General features: G+C 31.0%; 3 protein-coding genes across 3 annotated transcripts; 2 read left to right on the forward strand and 1 right to left on the reverse strand.

Annotated features, from left to right (window-relative positions):
* Positions 1-5,500: 5,500 nt before the first annotated feature.
* On the reverse strand, positions 5,501-6,994 carry LOC117164850 (2,3-dehydroadipyl-CoA hydratase). The gene is made up of 4 exons (XM_033348235.2): positions 6,746-6,994; positions 6,385-6,638; positions 6,012-6,306; positions 5,501-5,922 (listed from the first exon to the last, which is right to left on the reverse strand). The coding sequence occupies exons 1-4, from the start codon at positions 6,858-6,860 to the stop codon at positions 5,645-5,647; spliced, it is 942 nt and encodes a 313-aa protein (XP_033204126.2). The 5' UTR covers positions 6,861-6,994; the 3' UTR covers positions 5,501-5,644.
* A 95-nt stretch (positions 6,995-7,089) lies between these two features.
* Positions 7,090-10,663, forward strand: Sec6 (Exocyst complex component Sec6). The gene has a single exon (XM_033348234.2). It carries the CDS (start codon positions 7,234-7,236, stop codon positions 9,490-9,492), a length of 2,259 nt encoding a protein of 752 aa, XP_033204125.1. The 5' UTR covers positions 7,090-7,233; the 3' UTR covers positions 9,493-10,663.
* A 511-nt stretch (positions 10,664-11,174) lies between these two features.
* Cdc5 (cell division cycle protein 21) lies at positions 11,175-15,169 on the forward strand. The gene is made up of 11 exons (XM_033348232.2): positions 11,175-11,360; positions 11,441-11,706; positions 11,789-11,919; positions 11,989-12,491; positions 12,564-12,738; positions 12,810-13,244; positions 13,332-13,450; positions 13,740-13,904; positions 13,971-14,078; positions 14,148-14,321; positions 14,409-15,169. Exons 1-11 carry the CDS (start codon positions 11,316-11,318, stop codon positions 14,628-14,630), a joined length of 2,343 nt encoding a protein of 780 aa, XP_033204123.2. The 5' UTR covers positions 11,175-11,315; the 3' UTR covers positions 14,631-15,169.
* The last annotated feature ends 2 nt before the right edge of the window (positions 15,170-15,171 follow it).

A 15,171-nucleotide genomic window follows, 5' to 3' on the forward strand; every position in this document is an offset into this window, starting at 1 on the left:
TATTACATGAAAATTACGGGTGAAAAATATGGCATATAGTAGATACGTTTTCATTGATTTTCTGTTTTAAAAATTAGAAGTAACAGAGTGGTCGTCAAAGTGATTAATTTGTGGTGTTTCATAATAATTTTATAGATATAAAACAATGCATTTTGGGGGACTTTAATGATTCTTCGCCAAATATATAAATAAGATTTTGCCTTCTACCTTGAATTTTTTTCTTTTTTTTTATATATATCTTTTATTGTAATTTCTTCGGTACAAGTCTTATATTACTTTATATTAGTATCATAATATTATTTTATGAAAATTGAAAACTATGCGAACTACTAGGTCCAAAGATGTAAGTCTCTTAGAAATAGCTGATAAGTAAAAAAAATTTGCGGAGGTCAAGCAGCATTTTAATACTATGAAGAACAATATTTTGGAAATTTTGAAGAGTGTCAGAAAATACGTGTCTAGCTTCAAAAACCAAATAAAAGGACGATACCTGTAACATGAGATTCGTCGACAGAGTATTGAATTTTGAAATTCGATAAATTTCTGTAAAAAATGAGATGTTTCAGTTATCGTGTTCTCGCTTTATAGTCTTCATACGTTATTATTATATTGTAATATTTTTCAAGACGTAACATTTATCGAACGTGAATAAAAATCGATAAAGGCAGATATTAAAATGCAAAGAAAAGTCTTCATCCGGGAAAATAACGCGATACGATCACCATGAATAGCCATGACATTCCGATCGATTCGTTCGCAGCGTGTCGTGTGCATTTAAAACTTCATAAAAGCAAATAGTCGCCTTTCCGGAAAACGACTGCATTCCGACAGCAATCAAAGATACAAGTAAAACTACCGGAACGAAACGCAACTAACCCAACTCTCGTTATAACAGCGACACAACATATATAACATCCACTAATGAATAATAATTTGTATGCGAATACCGCGTGTTATTTCGCTGCACGCGGTTGTAACCAATAATTAGTTAATCAACTGGAGTTAATAATCGGGAATTAATTCACCGATCATTCTGCACTTAAATGATATTGAATGCGTCGTTGATGGAAAACTTTTTTCGGAAGTTCTTCGATAGACATTCTCGATCACTACAACACTATCAATAAGTTAAAATATTATTCTCGTTGCAAATAAAAGTATACGTAGAATTAGGAAACACCGTTTATGTAAAAATTTCGAAAAAATCAGAAAACTTTACCGTTCCTATCCATGCATCGTTCAAAGAGCTCGATGAATGTTGCAAAATGATTGATTCAAACCGATACTCGCATCCAAACAAATTCATCATCGATTTAAACTTGGTACATAAAAGTATCCAAAATTAAAATAATTTAAGACCAAAGCAAATCTCTATCTACATTGCCTCTCTAATTGTGTTCATAAAAATATAAATTTGCGTAGTCATTATATGAGAAAAACAATCATTCACATCTTTAAAAACAAATCAAATATTTCTCAGTGGTATCACCTTGAAATCAAGGGTGGGATATTCTCCGCGTTAAAACACCTTCCAACAGGCCCTGTAGCAGCAGCAGCGATCGTTTCTACCTTCCTCCAACTAACTCTCCTCCGGTTATCGATTCGTCGGCTGTGAAACGCGGCATAAATTCGCTAGCCGGTCATAGAAGCGGCCTGTCGATCCAACAGGATGTGTCCAGGCGCTGAAACAGCCGTGGTAAATTTCACAGATACCGGCAGAACGGACGATCCTGTTTGCACGCGCGAAGAAGAAAAATATTCGTCGTCTGGTAAAGCGGGACAACGATGTAACCTGTTGCTGGACGAGGAACGAGGAGTCACTTTATGTCCATCCACCTCGTAAAACGTAATGGTTAAGTGGCATGCAGATACGATCAGCGCCGGCTAGAGAATGGACAGGTACCGAGCGTACAAAGGAGCTGAAGTGACCGCCGCGAACCATGAGCGCCTTTTTTTCAGCGTATGCACATGAAAATTGCACGGTTCAACTCCGTTTTCCCGTGGCGAGCTTGGTGGAAGGCAGCTTTAGACAGGTTGTTTAAGCTTCGTTATTTTATTGAGCTGCAAAAAGGCTAGGGATAAGTACAGTGGCTGACGAAAGTATTCGAACAGAAAGCTTTTATGAATATGTTATATGCCCTATACGAAACTTTTTGAAATTCTATTGACACTGTAACGTGGCACGACTGTGATGATTAGACCACGAATTCATATTTTTAAGAATATAATTAAAAAGAAATAGAACTGAAGTAGAATGATACTTTGAATGTTTTATATATTTTTGCACAATATACACTTTCTGTGCATTTTTACATTTTTTATTCTCCCATAAATGCGTAAAAATCTGTAGTCTAATCATGTTCATATTTGTCAAATTTGAAACCGATCCGGAAATGTATGTATTTATTGAAAATATAATACAATAAGTGTTAGAAATGAGCTCACTGAGCATAAAAGCTTATTAACATAACGAAGAATTGTGTAAATACTTTTATTATGTTTGCGAAATATATACTTACACTAAACATCGTATAGCTTCTATGTACGTTTTCAAATTTGTTTCAAATTTCAGCGATATAATCGCAATAGTGGAATCTCATTACAACGTTAATGAAATTTCAAAATGCTTTGTATAATGCATATAATATATTTGTGAAAAGTTTCTGTAGGTGTTTAAATATCTACGAAAGAATCTAAAATTTCCAAAATATAAGGTTGTAACTTATAATCCTCCAGTTTTCTCCATTTATATAATAAATATAGAAGCAGGGTAAATTTATGTTACAATCTAATAATAATAATATATTTATATAATCCTATAAATGAGGAAACGTAAAATAAGTAATAAAAGATAGAAACTATTAGGAACATTAAAAATATGTACGACTTTCACACCTCGCTTCCTCGTGAAGAACATGAACGCATCGATTCGCCTCTCCCAACAAAGGCAACTTTTGTTTCACGAGTTCGTCAGCAACAATAACACACCGTAGAATCGACTGGTGATTCGTGAAAGGCTCTGGCATCATCCTCTCAAATGCCACGTACACGACAAGTTTAATCAGAAAGAAGATCCTGGGAACCGCCCTTTGCACATTTCTTCCTTGTCTTGTCTGCTTATTATTATCATTTGCGAATATACATTGAAAATGCTTGTTCCACCCCTTTTTCACAAATACTACTCAACATTTATTCTGTTAAAATTGAGAAAAATTTTAGACAAAATGAAGTTTACACTCAATTCTCATAAAACTTAAATTTGTTAAAATGAAACTGAGTAAAGTAGAAAATAAAAAATACAATAAAATATGAATTATTAAAATTTTATTTTCTCGATAAAGTATTCTCGTGGGACTTGTTATCTTTTTCTCCTTACCCATCAAGTAATAACTCCCATCAAATAATACTCAATCAAATAATAATTCCTGAATCTTACAATCCATCATATTACAAGACAAAGAACTATATAAAGAATATTTTAAATTACTCAAATAAATTAAAGCTTATATCTCAAATTCTCCAGTATAATTCCAACTTGCAATTATGTACACTTTTCTTCCTTATACGTATGTATGTACAGATCTCACCGAGCTGACATTTCTCCAATTATTTCTTTTGTAATTGATACTTGAAGTCTTTATCTGGACTGTATGCTTTCTATTTCTTGTAAAAACATAACAATTATAATAAATTGCTTAATAATATGTACATACATACACGACAATTGGTCAAATATTAATTACTAATATTATTAATATCATAATTATTAATCATTAATAAAATTGCTGCAATTCTTCAAATATTAATTACTTTCTTCAGTTAAATCTCAAAATCGAATATCCTAACGCGTATCTAACGAAAGGAAAACGTAACCAATCGATAGAAAAAGTTAGAGAAGAAAAGCAAATCCTAGGAAAAGACGATCGGAGATGATCGCGTAGATTTAAGTACGCGCAACATTCACCAGGTCGTGCAAGGAGGAAGGCACTTGGTGGGGAAGGCCTTCTGGTTACCAAGGGGACTCTCGTCCTGACTCCTGGTTACAAGAAGGAGGAGGAGGAGGGATATGAACGATTGCGCAACAATGCACCGCCACCTGCACTCGTTTCGTCACACAGCTTTAACCGGCTCGATGGTGGTTGGCCGGCTCGCATTACTTTCGCCAATTAAACCTATGGACGGTCGTTGTTCAACTTGAATATGAAATTCCACGATTATTTGAAATTCCAGCCGAATGAACGCGTCGACGACCGCCCGGAGGAAATCTGCGACCCATCATTAACGGCATGTCCAATACACATATTGTTACGTCGATGCACCAGCTTTAGTATAGATGACGAAAAATATTATGAACGAATTGAATCCAATGATCTCTATGTCGATTCCTTTGCCGATTCTGTGATTATGTTATTATAATAGCAAACATTTTAAGCAAACGTATATTTAATAAAAAAATATAGTACACAGCATCTTAAACAAATAATAAAGATTAAAAATGATCCTACTGAATATTGAGACTTATTAATGTGATAAATAATTGACCGTTTAGATACTTATGTGATCGTAAAATGTATACTTGCACAGAATATCTTCTATGTAATTTTCGGATTTGTTCCAAATTTCGAGCTACTATATATTATAAATAAATTGATCATATGATTTACTATCAAATTTGAAAATTCAATGCAAGAACTGTATACCAATGAAATATCGAATGACTTTCGATTATTTTAACCTTGTATCCTTCGCGAAGAGAATGCGTAGAACAAATTTGATCAAGCCAATTTGTTAATTTCCTTTTCCATTATTCATACCTTAATATTCCGAAATTTACTAAATGCAAAGTTGATAATATTGACAATCGTAACATGATGTCGATTATACGAATCAAATATTCTAGTAATAATATTTTCATTAAATAATGTTCGTTAAATGAATACTATATTGTGTATATTTATTTCACAGTACCTGTTACTAATAATGAGGAAAATACACAATTGGAGGAAGCAGATAAAGAAATTTTAATAAATATTAATTGTCCACTTAAGTTAATATTGAATTATATTCGAGATATAATAGGATTAGATGATACAAGTGAGTAGGTTATATTTTAACTTTCTTGTATTTACTTTTTTAATGAATATATTAAAGCACATTTTTAGCTGAATTTGATTTATGTGATGAAATTAACTGCCAATTAAGGAAAGTTTCCATTTTTGAACCATACATATCTGGTTTTGATGTTTTTGAAGTGGATTTAACATATCTAATAGTTACATTTGAACGTAAGTTTTTAATATTATGTGAAATATTATTTTCAATGAATATTATTTACACAGGAGATATAAATGGTCAAATGATTAATATAACACCACTCCTTACTGGAAAAGCAGCAAGAAGATGCACTGATATACTATTAAAATCTCATGCCTTGCTTAAGAAAAATTTATCTGCTAAATCTTCTTTAAAGAAAGGGAGTATTACACACAAAATAACGTGATTGTATTCATAGTAAAGGAGTTTAATCATAGTAGAAAATTTAGATACATTTTAAATGTATATTACATAACAGTTATATGAGATTTTGTATCATTTGTTCCTATGCATATAGCAGTCTTTAGGAATAAGTACTTTTATATGATCTTTATAAAAGATCTTTATCAAATTCCTCAAACTTAGTTTCTACTTTTGTAATATTATAAAATTTTCCATGTTTTCCTAATCCTTCTGTAACAAACCTTTTTGCTCCTGCAACTCCTTCTTCAAATAGTAAATGAGATGCATTATCTTTCTCAAATTGTATAGCTTCTTCTAATTGTTTAGCAGAAAATGTTGCAAACTGTGCAGAAGCACGATCTGCAAGCAATGTTTTTTGCGGGAACTTCACAAATGATTTTGCCAAATTTAATGTAGTGCCTAACACTATAAGTAAAAAATTTGTAATTATATAATTTCACTATGTCTTTTGATGTATCTATACATATTATTTACTATTGCAAAATAAACTGCACCATTGCCAGTAGTTGTATAACGATTAATCAAACCACATGAATATGCCTCTTTTGCTTGGATGTAACGACCAGTTAATATCAGTTCTATTGCTTTTGAATAACCAATTAAAGCAGGTAATCGGACAGTACCACCACATAATATAGGTATGCCAAACCGTCTATTTGTAAATCCTAATACTGCACCTTCTTCCATTACTCTGAGATCACACATTAAGGCAAGTTCAAAGCCTATTCCTAAACCATATCCACTTATAGCAGCAATTAAGGGTTTTTTACATAACTCAATTCTATTAGCCTATAAACATTTCATATCAGAAAAGTTATTATCCTAGCACTTACATAATCTACTTTACATTTCAGTTACTTAATTTACCAATGGCCCAAAGTGAGGTAAAACTTCCTCATTTTTTCCATCATATTGTGCAATTTCTTTAAGATCATAACCACTACAGAAATTCCCTCCTATACCATGAAGGATACCAACTAAAAAATTTTCATCATTTTCAAATTTATCTAATTCATCCAATAGTTCTTGTGCGGCAGCAACATTTAAAGCATTCTTCCTTTCTGGTCGGTTTATACCAATCATACAAATTTCTTCAAAATGATCTACCAAAATATTTTTTTCTGAAATAATGTACAAACATGATTATGCACTAAGAACATATATTTGTTCTATAGTTCGTAAAAACTAAAGTATTATATAATATCACGAATAAAAGTTATTTATTTACCCTTTTGTTCTACTTCATCTTTTACATTTACGCACGATTTGGAGGTTAAACATCTCATTGGATAGCGTTTGTAATGTAGGTTGATTATTCCTGATAATCTTTTTAAAAAATGCATTTGTAGTTTTGAATTGGACTTAAAATTCTATAAGTACTATGATGTCTTATTTTGATAGTATGACAACGACAAACTTTTTTGACTTTCTTCAAATTCTTGTTTTTCATTGAACATAAACACATGAAAATACGACAGTGCGCATTTACAAAGCACTACAATGTTGAAAACACATTATATTAAAATTGACAAGATAGCTATTCAATATAAACGCATCTTAAGGTACATGCCTAACCAAGGTTTTATAAATGTCAAAATAATCTGCATGCTTTCCTTTAAATGAATCTATTTAAGTAAAAGTCGTTATTCCTAATTTTGTATAATTATCGGAAGGTGTAAAGTAAAATAATAGTTTGTAAAATAAAACATTAACAAAATGGCTTTGAAAATGGAAGACTTGCAAAAATTGGAGGAAGAAGCAGAGGCAAAGGCAACAAAATATGGGTGTAATCTATTGCAACGACCAGGTCAATTGGAAAAAATTGATATGTACAAACGTAGAATAGCCCGGAAGAAAGCTTCTGTGGAAACTATGCTCAAAACTGCAATGCAAAGTCAATTAGATGGAGTTCGTGTAGGTTTTGAACAGCTTCAGAGTTCTTTAGAGAGTAGCGCTTCTATAAAACAGGATCTAAATGATATTGGCGAATTGTTCAGTAAAGTTCCAGAACTCAGTGCAAAATTGCAAGCTGTTCAAGAAGAGAATATGCGTCACTCTCAGTATGTTACTGCCAAAGAAAATTTGAAACATACGTTTACTTTACCAGAAAGCGTTGAAATGACTAAACAGTGGATAAACCAGGGGAATCTACTGTATGCTCATCAGATTATTATGGATCTTGAAAATTCAAGAGATGATTTGTTGTATGAACTTCACAAACTTCCAAATCAGTCCCCAGCTGATACAGTTATGTTAAAAGCTTATTTAGAGGATGTTGAAATGCTTTCTCAACTAATGGAGAAACAAATTAGATTAGTATTAAGTCGTACATTAAACACAGTGAGAAAAGAACCTACTGTTATAGTCACAGCATTGAGAATTATAGAAAGAGAAGAGAAAGCAGATCATTTTGCTATTCAGAGACATAAACAAAGTGGATTTATGCCACCAGGAAGACCTAAAAAGTGGAAAGATATGGCAATGAAAGTTTTAGAAAAATCTGTAGCCAATAGAATTGAAGGAACGCATGTTGAGGAAAGAGTGGATAACAAAATGTGGTTAGTTAGGTATTTAGAGCTTACAAGACTCTTAATTTTGGAAGATTTGAGAGTTGCTAAAACTCTTTGTGAACCTTGTTTTCCACCTTGGTATAATATTGTAAGAACTTTTGTTAAAATGTATCATACAAGTTTATCACAACATTTGAAGGACATAATTGCCAATGGCTTGGAAGGAAATGAATATGTATCTTTATTATCATGGATTATGAATACTTATACTGGCCCAGAATTAATGCAACATCCTGAATTAAATATTGATACAAGTGATATAGGCCCTTTGTTGAGTCTTGAAATTATAAATGATCTGCAAGAGAAATATTTGAAGAATATGTGTCAAAATTATGAAGACTGGATGAAAAAGACTTTGGAAACTGAAAAAGTAGACTGGTGGAGTGGTGTATTACCAGAAGGAAGCACTCAAGAAACATACTATCACACAGCAGCACCTGTGATTATATTTCAAATGATTGATCAAAATCTCCAAGTTACAAAAACAATTAGCATTGAATTAACAGCACAGGCTATAGTCCTGTGCATTGAACAAGTAATTAAATATGGATTTATGTACAAACAAGCAATACTGGAATTTAAAAACAAACATTTTGAGGATAGAAGCCAAGTACCTTACTTTACGCATCATATGATTACAGTTGTTAATAATTGTTTACAATTTACAGAATTAGCACAGCAAATGAAACAGCTGTATTGGGTTTCTAATGCTAGTGGAGATGCTACTGTGAAATTCGAAAATTTGTTATCAAATTATCAACAATTACGAAATGAAGCAGCAGCAATATTACTAGAAGAATCTTTCTTAGATTTAGAATTACAATTTCAAGATTTAATTACTCCTAAATGGTTATCATCCCCTATCCCAGTAGAAACCATTTGTGTGACTTTAGAAGATTATTTTCAAGATTATAATCACCTGTGCCCAAAAAATTTTGAATATGTTATTACAGAGGCACAAAATCTCATTGCAAAACGTTACATTTCTGCAATGCTACAAAGAAAGATATCTTTAAAAACATATGATGAATGCTTAACATGTACATCAAAAATAATGACAGAAGCAGATAAATTAAAAAATTTCTTTGATAGAATAGCTCCAAAAGTAGGGAACTTTAATTCTCCTTTTGAAATAATCAAGCGACTAGCGGAGGTATTGCGTTGTGAAGATTCGGAAATTCTTTCTCTTGATTTACATTCTTTGGTTGAAAAATATCCAGATATGACTGAAGATCATTTAGTCAGATTATTGGGTCTCAGAGGTGATATTTCTCGCAGTGAAGCAAGAGAAAAGGTTTCATACATTTTAGAAGCTCAACGTAATCGTAAAGCTCCACAATCTACTGCACATAGCATATTTAAACAAATATATATACAGGATAGTTTTCTCAGTTGGAAGCCTTGAAATTCAAAAGCAATTTGCTATATTAAGTATTATTTTTCACATATCATTAATGAAGCTGATGTAAATGGTATATTGTACTTATGCATTAAAATAATATAAATATTCTAAATTTGTAATGACAAGAAGAATTATCGATTAATGTAAAAAAAATGTTATCATATTGTAAATAGTTCAATCAATTTCATTTTTCAATTAAATTTGATTTTATTTCTTAATTAAAGAGTAACTTATTATTGAAAACTGTAAATAAATATTGTATAATATATAATAATATATATTAGGTTTATATGCACATGTTGCATGCATATAAATATATATACATACTTATATGTATATATTGCATTATTCATGCCTAAAATCTTTATTATTTACTTATTTACAGCTTGAATATAATATAAATGATACAATAATCAATTCACTGCCTTAGTAACTGAATGAATGTATATATGTATATATATATTCACTTATATTTGTTTTGTATAATTGATTTGTATGAAATTATTCACATGAAACATAATGGAGTAAAAACAAAAATAATGTAAATATAATATAACATAAAAAACACAATTAAATACTATTTATTTAACATATGTTTCAAAAACATAATTATAAAAACAAATAAGTAATAATTCAAATAATTAAAGCAATGGTACATATTTAGTAAAAGAAGATATTGATTTTGTAAAAACTATGCATGTTGCTAATATATAAAAAATAAATTAAATTCTTAGATTCACCATGTAAGTTGTAAATATCAATATTCCACCAGTTAATATGAGACTTTGTATATATGAGAAATATATAACTATAAGTATTATAATTTTATTCCTAAATATGAGATACCAAAAGGAAATCTAAAAAAGCGGAAAAGATTTAACTTAATCATTATTTCAGTAATTAAGTTATAGTATGTATATATGTGTGTTCTTAATGTTTAATATAATTTATAAAAAAATAACATGTACAGAAGTACTGTATATGAAAAATATTTTACGTCAGCAATAAATTTAAGTATTTGTTTACTACATGTACATTAATGAGTTACTGCAGGATATTTATGATTCAAATTGTGCAGATATAATTTACTGAACAAATATTTTCTTATTTATTGTATGTATAATTCATGCGTGTATTGAATATGTTGAATATATATGTATATCCAAAATCTCTCTGAAGTTTACATATAGTCCACACATTTATTATAACAATAAATAATTTACAGTCCGCTTATCGTGCATGTAATGCTATGCTGTACACCTTAAATTACCTCTATATTTAAAACTATATTCACAATTCAAAACCAATTTGAAATCTGGAATCAGTTTTAAATACATATTTAAGTACATAACGAATTGTTTAGCTTGTTATTGTCTTTTACATAATTCTTTATACTTTAATCAGAAGATCAGACGTTACGAAACATTTGAGCTAATTGTCTTAATTAATTAACTATTGAACAATAAAACATAGTTCAATAAACTTTCAGTTCTGTCTGGTTCTATATATTATAATATTTTATCTGTAATTTATAGATCTTTTATTTTTTCTATAAGCATATACTATTCTTCAAAATCATAAGAGCATTTTTATTGGATATATATATGTTGGATTCTATTCTGTATTTGCTTTTAAAAAAATTGTATTAATATTTTTATCGCCGCTTTCCACTGGTGTCGCTGACATCGCAATTTCCTCTTTGATGTTACTGTCGCTAATTTATAGTTCCAATGAGGTTGTTATTAATTATCAAATAAATAGGGATAATCAGTGAAAATTTTCCAATTTTTATTACTTTTTGGATGGTATTAAAAAATATATAAAAAATGCCACGTATTATGATAAAAGGTGGAGTTTGGCGGAATACGGAGGTGAAGATTGATTTCTAACCTGTATTTACATTTTGATTATATCAGAGATAGTTTTTTCTGTAAATATTTTATATTTTTAGGATGAGATTTTAAAAGCTGCTGTAATGAAATATGGCAAAAATCAATGGAGTCGAATAGCATCTCTTTTACATAGAAAGTCTGCTAAGCAATGCAAAGCGCGTTGGTTTGAATGGTTAGACCCAAGCATAAAAAAGACAGAATGGAGCAGAGAAGAAGACGAAAAGCTTCTTCATCTTGCAAAATTAATGCCTACCCAATGGAGAACAATTGCGCCAATTATAGGACGTACAGCTGCACAATGCTTAGAACGTTACGAATATTTGCTGTGAGTTAAATGTATTTTATAAATTTAAACTAACATGTTTCTGAAAATGAGTTTTACATTCTTTGCTATTATACCATGTTAGGGATCAAGCTCAAAAAAAGGAAGAGGGAGATGATGCTGCAGATGATCCTCGTAAACTAAAACCAGGAGAAATTGATCCAAACCCTGAAACAAAACCAGCTAGGCCTGACCCTAAGGACATGGATGAAGATGGTAAGCTTTCCATTTTACAGACTGTTATTTCCTGTTATATGTAAGAACAATAAAATTAGTAATTTTCAGAATTGGAAATGTTGTCTGAGGCACGTGCCAGACTTGCAAACACACAGGGTAAAAAGGCAAAACGTAAAGCCAGAGAGAAACAGTTAGAGGAAGCTCGTAGGCTTGCTGCTTTACAAAAACGTAGAGAGTTGAGAGCTGCTGGTATTACTGTATCACAAAAGAATAAGCGCAAACGCGGCGTTAATTACAATTCTGAGATTCCGTTTGAGAAACGACCAGCGCCCGGGTTTTATGATACGTCTAATGAGCATGTAGATCCGCTTGCCATTGATTTCTCAAAAATGAGACAGCAACATTTAGATGGCGAATTGAGACAAGAAAAGGAAGAAATGGAACGCAGAAAAGACAAGCAGAAGTTGAAACAACGTAAAGAAAACGATATCCCAATGGGAATGTTGAATAATGAAGAGCCAATAAAAAAAAGGAGTAAACTTGTTTTACCAGAACCACAGATATCTGACCAAGAATTACAGCAAGTAGTTAAGCTTGGTAGAGCATCAGAGGTATCTAGTTAATATATTTTATTATTTTGTGTAAAATATATAAGAATTTATATTTTATGTTATCTGTAATAGGTTGCTCGTGAAGTTGCAACAGAAAGTGGTATCACACTATCAGATAGTTTATTGGCTGATTATTCTTTACCAACTAATGCAGCTGTAACTCCACGTACTCCAGCTGCTGCAGATAGAATACTTCAAGAAGCTCAGAATGTTATGGCTCTTACTCATGTTGATACTCCATTAAAAGGTTGGTGTAATTGTATGTGGAAAAAAACATATATCTAAAATATTAATTTCATTGCTTTATTTTTCACACAGGTGGATTGAATACTCCATTAAATAATTCTGATTTTACTGGTGTTGTACCTTCCACGAACGCTGTGGCAACTCCTAACACAATTTTGGCTACGCCATTCCGATCGCAGCGTAGTGACGGAACTCCAGCTAATTCATTTAACACACCAGCATCTACACGAACGCAAAACGGAGTTTTAGCAGCTACACCGGTTCGTGATAAGCTCAGCATTAATCCAAATGAAAATATGGACGGGTCGGAGACTCCGTTAATTCAAAAGCAAGTAAAGGAACAGTTGCGTGCTGGATTGAGTGCGCTTCCAACACCGCGTAATGATTATGAAATAGTAGTTCCTGAAGGTGAAACAAAAAACGACGATATTACTTCAACCACGACGGAAATTGTAGAAGATCAAGCTGATATAGATGCTAGGCAACAACAAGAATTAATAGAACAAAGTATATAATACATTATCGCTGAAGTATAAATGTATATTCTTTACTAGAAAAATTATTTATGTATTAATATTGTATTCTGTTTTACAGGAAAAAAGGAATTATCTAGGAGGTCGCAAGTTATACAACGAGATTTACCACGACCAGTTGATGTAAATATGAATATTTTGAGGCCATTTATGGATACTCCATTAACAGATTTGCAAAGGGTATGTTCATATAATCGTCAAATATATGTATGATGTACATAATAATTATATACATGGTATTAAAAAAAAAACTATTCAATATTAGTACATAGAACACACTATACTGTGTAAAAAAACCTTAGTAAACATAGGTTAAAAGCTCAACCGTTTCCGAGATATAAACATTTTTTTTATGTTTACTAAGACTCAATTTAGTATAGTGTGTATATATTACATAAATATTGAATGGGTTTTTTTAATACCCTGTATATAACGATCATATAACAACTATTAATGAATATGATTCTAGGCAGAAGAACTGATTAAAAGAGAAATGATTACCATGCTACAGTATGACGCATTACAAAATCCGGCACAACAAAATCGTAAAGGTTCCTCAAATTCATTAATTCAAGCTCAAGCTTACCTTGAGCAACATCCATACGTTAATTTTGAGAAAGAAGAACTTGCTGCTGTAAGATATTTTTTATTTTATTGTGAAATTATAATGCTGCTTAATTTTAATAAACATTTCATGTAGGCAAAGAAGCTTTTAACTGATGAAATGGGTGTAGTAAAAGAAGGTATGGCGCATGGAGAACTAAGTTCGGATTCTTATACAACTGTATGGGAAGAATGTTTGTCAGAGGTACCAACATATTTTCCATGCTTAAAACATTTTTGACTTGATAAATATATTTATTTGCTTCTTTGTTAGATATTATATCTGGAAACACAAAAACGATACACGCGAGCAACGTTAGCTTCAAAAAAAGATAGAGTAGAAGCATGCGAAAGAAAGTTAGAAGAGAATCGCATGCATATGACTGGTGAAGCCAAACGGGCAGCAAGAATGGAAAAAAAATTAAAAGTCCTTACTGGTGGATACCAGGTTGGTGATCTTATTTTCAGTACGAAAGATACATATTTTAAAATATGTACATATAATTAATTAATACACTAATTTTCTTTATTATAGACTAGAGCACAAGTATTAACAAAACAATTACATGATCTATGGGAACAAATAGAACAAGCACATTTAGAGCTTTCAACGTTCAAATTTTTACAAACACAGGAAGAAGCAGCCGTGCCGAGACGAGTAAATGCACTTATGGAAGATGTTAATAGACAAACTGAACGAGAACGCGTACTGCAAGGACGATATGCGCAACTGCAAGATCAGCTGCAGCAATGTTGAATAATTACCAGATGACTTATTGTAATATATTATACCGCAAATATTGTAAACGCTTTTTGAAATACAAAAAGTTAATTTCTATAAAAATTCACTAAACAAGTTTAAACAAACAAAAATTTTTAAGGATCTCAATTTTGTATAATGGAATGCCATTATATTATTTCGAATTATAACTGACGATTCAGCTCATTAGAGCGGAGATAATTTAATGTGAATATAATTTATTGTATGCAAAAGTTAGTATTATAGAATAGTTGTTAAATGAAGAAAGTAAATTGTAAATTCTATATTTTTACCTGATTTAGCAGTTTATCTGATCAGCAATTTTAATAATTTCATGGAGAAATTTTAGATGTTTACAATTTACAACTTCTATTTACAGTGCAATTTATTTAAAAATTGCGAATATAAAAATTAATAATACTGATGCGTAATGTAATTACGTTTTCAACAAAAAGCTAAAAATTATGTGAAGACAATATAATACTGTATTAAATATCGTAGTTTTTTAATAAACGATCAATCATTAAAAATTAAAATT

Source organism: Bombus vancouverensis, chromosome 8 (assembly GCF_051014615.1).
Source record: "Bombus vancouverensis nearcticus chromosome 8, iyBomVanc1_principal, whole genome shotgun sequence".
Lineage (NCBI taxonomy): Eukaryota > Metazoa > Arthropoda > Insecta > Hymenoptera > Apidae > Bombus > Bombus vancouverensis.